This window comes from Crocodylus porosus, unplaced genomic scaffold, assembly GCF_001723895.1.
Source record: "Crocodylus porosus isolate Cpor-Errol unplaced genomic scaffold, CroPor_comp1, whole genome shotgun sequence".
NCBI lineage: Eukaryota > Metazoa > Chordata > Crocodylia > Crocodylidae > Crocodylus > Crocodylus porosus.
In genome coordinates this window covers 53,675,167-53,680,624 of record NW_017728947.1, presented here as the reverse complement: position 1 = coordinate 53,680,624, position 5,458 = coordinate 53,675,167, and the positions used below count along the sequence as shown (strand labels likewise).

Below are 5,458 nucleotides of genomic sequence, written 5' to 3'. Positions count from 1 at the left end.
TCGGGGTCATGAAACTCCAAGATACTATTACACTATACAAATAATATTAGTAGTGTTCTACTAGAAAAGAAATAGCCAAAAAGAACTAGAAAGGATTGTATTGACTTTGTGATATGTTTCTAAAGACACACACAATATAATATGGAAAAACAACATTAATGCAACATCATATTTGAGATTTTAATCAGACTGAAGACAGACAATTCTAGTTATGATTCTAAAATCAATCATCATTCTACACTCTTGAACAGACTTTTTTCTCATTAAATGAATATAGACCCAGACAACATGGTTCACGGTTTGGCAAATTGTACGCAAAGAAATTACATTCTTTTTTCAAAGTGCAGATGCATATATATATCATATTCTGAATTATTTCACAGAAGCTCTATAGTCATGTAATGAAATCCCTGCTGTGTTACACACAAGTTCATGTAAAGGAGCAGAGTTCAGGTTTCTGTGAGATCTGTATCTCTGATTGTTTCACTTCTTTATGTGACTTAAATCTCAAGTTGAATGCTGCTTTAAAAGAGTTTATTTGTATATAACTATATTGATGCACTCGACGTAATCTATGATATTTTCTAGTTGCTAGTATAAAGTTTGTATGTTTCAGTACTATATCAGATCACTCACTTAGGTGAAGTGATAGACAGAATGACCAATTGTCTTAACTGAATTATTAAGTGGTCACATACAGCCAGTTTGTGAAGTAGTAATCTTACTTGAGGAAGGCTTCCTTCTCTTTTTCTTCTCATCCACTTGAACTTCCAAGCAGCACATTTCACGAGACTATAAATAGAGAGAAACACCATAACTCAGGATAGGGAATATCATATATTTAGGTCCCATTTCCCTCCCTGGTCTATCACAATGGATATGTAGACTGACTGCTATGAAGGTAACATGCCCAACCCCTAGGAAAAACGAATTCCTGAGATGGCTGAGCAAGGCAAAGCTATTATGGATTAAGGACTCCATGGGGAGTTTTATCAGTCATCAACTGTAACAAGGCAGGTTGTGACAAAGTACAGAGTTTCTAGCTTAGAAACTATAAGGTTAGGCAAACTTACAGTTTTTTTCTTAATATTATACTAACTGGGTTGGAAAGGATAAAATGAATGGGAGAAAAAGCAAGAACAGATGTCATTGTTAGGAAGACTTCTTGTGTGAAGTGTTAGAAATGTTTAAGTGTTGGTAATGTTAGGGAATAGGCTAGGAGTAATTCCTGTGGGAAAGCCCATAATTTTCCCAGTCCCATCCACTGATACTGTATGAAATTATGCAGTATTGTTGCCCAGGAAGAAGCTAATACCTACATAATATTACTCTGTCTCCCGTGAGAAAATGGGGTAAGAGAACCAGCTGTAAGTAGAGTCATAACCAAATCACTTCCAAGTTTTGCTTCTGCAATATTGGAAGAATGCTAGCTTTGGGCACCTCACAACTACTCAAGTCATAGTCCCCATCATGCATGATACAAAGGAGGAAATAATGTGAAGCAGATGACTAAAAGTAGAGTCACATCAGTTCATTCTCAGCTCCTCTTAGCACTAAAGTATGTTTCTCTGCTGACTTTGGGCCAGCTCAGCCTCTCTTGCTCCACCTGTATTGGAGATATTGCTACAGAAAATGAAAGATCACAGAACACAGAAGTTACCACTAGTACTCCATTCGTGACAATGGTTTCAAGTGGACCAAGCCTAGGAAACAAAAGGAAAAAAACCATATTTAGTTACTCATACAGCATATTTAATGAGCCACAATTTTCATTTTTATCTTGCTTATCTTCGTATCTTGGTTAACCTTTGAAGTGTTGGGTGTGAAAGGAATAAGTCTAAAAGACCTGTTTCCCAATACGGCTTTGTCAAGGCACGGCCACTAAAGCACCTGCTATTTATGTCCTGGAGTACAGCTAACAGAAAATTCTCACTGAATCAAACCAAGTAGTTTCCTGATTTGTGCCACACTGCGATTCCACGCAGGTTCATTGGGTCAAAATTAGAAATTTGAAGCCAGAGTTCCAGATGAAAAATGAATATATTAATCCAAAATATCATTATACCACAGAGAGGAAAGGATTCTTCCAAAGAGAAATTAGGAAACTAAATTATAATTTGACTATCCCACTAATTGTGTTGTGCTGACTTCCCAGCTAATCATGCCTTAGTGAGTTCTCAACACTGGAAAGAAAACCCTCTAACTTTTGACTGTTCTTCCTTCTCTATGAAATTCTCTTGTCTGTAAATGAGACAGACTACAACATTCTGGAAGAGTAAGTTTGCCATAAATCTCATTAGAAATCATTTTTTTTATCAGTAGTGTCAAAGAATGGTGCATTCCAGACTACTTAGATACATTTTTTATTACTCTCTGAACTGTTGCTTCTGTTGCAGATTCTGCACTATTTAACATTTACTCACATTTGTTCCAATGTAAATTCCACCTCTAATTCTTCCTTCCCCTGGAAAAAAGAAAAGAAAGACATTTAAAAAGAAAAGAAATATAGGTGGTTACTACTATACCACTTATTCTCAAATGGTGGCTTATGCTTTATAGATGATCTACAGGGGTGTAGGTTGTAGCCATGTTGGTCTCAGGACATAGGCAGACATAGTTCTTTTACCCAAATAGCCTTGTCTGTGGTGATCCACAGAGTATTTAGTGGTAGTCCATGGAGGATGTTAAAAGCACAAGGGAGATTCTTCACGTGTATACACAGAAGTTATTCTTATCCTTCCTAGCCCATACTGTTTATCTTAGAACATATACCCCCAATACTGACATAAACATTGGGTAGACATTCTTCACATGTATACACAGAGGATATTCTCATCTTTCATAGCCCATACTGTTTGTCTTAGAACATATGCCCACAATGATCACAAACACTGGATAGATACCTTGTTCCTAAACTTCACTGTTGATTGTCCCTCCTCTCCAGCCGTATATTTCATTGCAATTTATCATTTAGAAGATGATTGTAAAATACAGGTCCCAGTTTTCAAAATACCACTTTCCATGTTTGTATTTGCATTCTAAATGGAAATGTATGTGCCCAGTTATCAATGTAACTGACTAATTGTGTGATTTAGAAATTTTATTTAGGGAATCATGATTGAAAATTGGTGCTACAACATATATAATTAGTCAGCTATTTTTATGCTAGCTTATTGCACTGTCTGTTCTAGATTGCAGAGCTATTAATTCCATAATTGCTGGCTTATTGACAACAAGTTCTAACAATGAACCACATGTGAAATCCTATGCTAAGGTTTACCTGTAGCAAACAGACTCACATAGGAAACTCATGTAACAAACAAACAGTTCTGTGAAGAACATCCAGCATTTACCGCCCTCTCTTGCCAAAATGCTCTCCAAATGCTCTGAGAACAAATCCCATTGATAAAAGACCTACAAGGCTTGAGAAAGAGACAATATTCCCCATTGTATGATTGGACAATTAAATATACAGGAAGGAAGGCAGAAATGGCTTCCTATCAACACTTTAGGCAGGGAACCAGGCAAACATGCAGTGTGAAAGAATAGGTCAGGTGGAAGAAAGCCAAATTCATGGGAGTGGGAAAAAAGATGGTGCAAAAGGAAGGTCAGCTGAACCTGCTCAGCCTGTTTACCCAAACCTTCTGTTATTTCGACTCACCTGGTTGTCCAGCTTAAAGTACATGAGGACTGGTTCTCCAAATGGAAGTTTGGCCACATCGAAGCGCACAGTGAAGAGATGGTCATCTTGAGTAACAACATCGTCATCATAGATAGCCAGCTCCAACACATTCTACAAATATATGTGGAAGATCTCTGAATTTCTGTATTTTAGGTTGAAGAGTCCAGAAAACAGGGAATCCTGAGGATAGCCTGTACTTGGTTTGTACAAAGAGAAGGGGAGCAACCACAAAGGAGAAGAGAGGGAAATAGTGTGTGCGTTTGTAGAAGGAAGAATGGGAAAACATTGCATCTAACCTTGAAACAAAACATCCTAAACAATACATTCTTAATCCACAGAATGCTGTGTTTCCCCAGTCTGCAGATATATATCTGGCTGAATTATACACTTGGCTTTTGTAGCATGGACCAAGATGCCATACTTCTGGGTTGATCTGAGTAGGACATCTGTCATTTCACAACCTTCTGCATATTTTCCTGCCAACTAGGAATAATACCTACAGCCTTTGTATGTGGGAAGCAGCTGGCAAAAAATTTCTAGATTACAGATAGCAGAAAGTTCTGTTTCTTAGGTCCCTGTTACATGTTGCACTTCGAGGTGCTCAAATGTTGGTTGGTATTAGTACTAGCTGGAGTTTGAAGCAGCCACACCTTAAGGTTAAAAACTTTCTCTAACTGTTCCCAACCTACAGAGCTGTGACTTGCCACTATAGCGCTGGTGAGCAGAAGCCTGACTAGAAGCTACAGCTGTGAGTTGCCACTGCAGGGCTGGTGAACCAGGATAGGTTTCGATCTCTGCTTTGGAGGGGAGGGGCAATGTGGGAGATGGGAGGGTGGGGTGAGGAACATGAAGCTAAAAGGCTGAGAGTTAATGGGATGGAGGTGGATAATAAAAAGGGGGGTAGAAAGGAAATGGCCCGGGGAAAGGATGGTGAACTAAAGGAAGTCAGCCACTGAAGGATAAAATAAAAAGTAAAAAGAAAAAAATGCAAAAGAAAATAAAGAGGAAGTAAATTAAGTAAGGTCTCATGTTTTAATAAACTGGCATTTCAGATTGGGGTTTGGGTGTTGCTGGTCATGCTTCATGGGGCGTCTGGGAGGTGGTAGTGGTGAGGGAAGGTGCTTTTGGGGAAGCTATTACCCTGGCCCCAGGAAGGAAGCCCCAGCTCATGGGGATTCAACTTGGCTTCTACGTTATTCATCACCCCCATCTTCCCTAGACCCCTCTCCAGGACCTGTCCATGCCCTGCAACCTGGCTAGCTTACATGTGATCTGCAGAATGTTTGCATTGGGTTGCACTCCTGGGAGTGGGAAGGTCAGACTCCTGGAGGTGAGAAGGGGAGTTGGCTTATGCCAGAACTGCTCCTGGGAAGTAGAGTTCAGGGAGTAGAACGTGTGTCAATGTAGAACAGGAGGATTGGGGAGGGAACACAGCATCCTGGGATGCTGGAGGACTGCAACTTGGGCAGCTCATTTGTGGGGAGCAGTCAAGGGTTAAGAGTTCCAAGAGCTGCCTAAAATTAATGTGTAACAAGACCCTTACCTTGACCTGACTCTGAATCCTGTAATAGAAGGTTTCATTCCAGACGGGGTCTTTGCAGTTCTTGATTGTTTTAGTACGAGCCTTTTCAAATGAAGCAGTTGGCAGCCAAAGGCTTACATAGCAATCAGTTTCACTTACTGTAGGTAAAAATCAAATATACATACAAAGTGTAAATGTCTTTAGAAGAATGAACTCATTAAACAGTGCTAATCTTTGTTTTTAGAAAGACAAAG

At 39.3% G+C, this 5,458-nt stretch overlaps 1 protein-coding gene across 1 annotated transcript in view; it reads right to left on the bottom strand.

Annotated features, from left to right (window-relative positions):
* The window catches only part of LOC109321647 (cytosolic phospholipase A2 epsilon-like), a 32,008-nt gene that overhangs the window by 19,055 nt on the left and 7,495 nt on the right, over positions 1 to 5,458 (bottom strand). The window contains exons 4-8 of the mRNA XM_019552370.1: positions 5,226 to 5,362; positions 3,662 to 3,793; positions 2,424 to 2,464; positions 1,661 to 1,703; positions 726 to 792 (exon numbers count right to left, since the gene is read on the bottom strand). Of these exons, the coding sequence (XP_019407915.1) occupies positions 726 to 792; positions 1,661 to 1,703; positions 2,424 to 2,464; positions 3,662 to 3,793; positions 5,226 to 5,362 (420 nt within the window). The remainder of the gene's footprint in view (positions 1 to 725; positions 793 to 1,660; positions 1,704 to 2,423; positions 2,465 to 3,661; positions 3,794 to 5,225; positions 5,363 to 5,458) is intronic.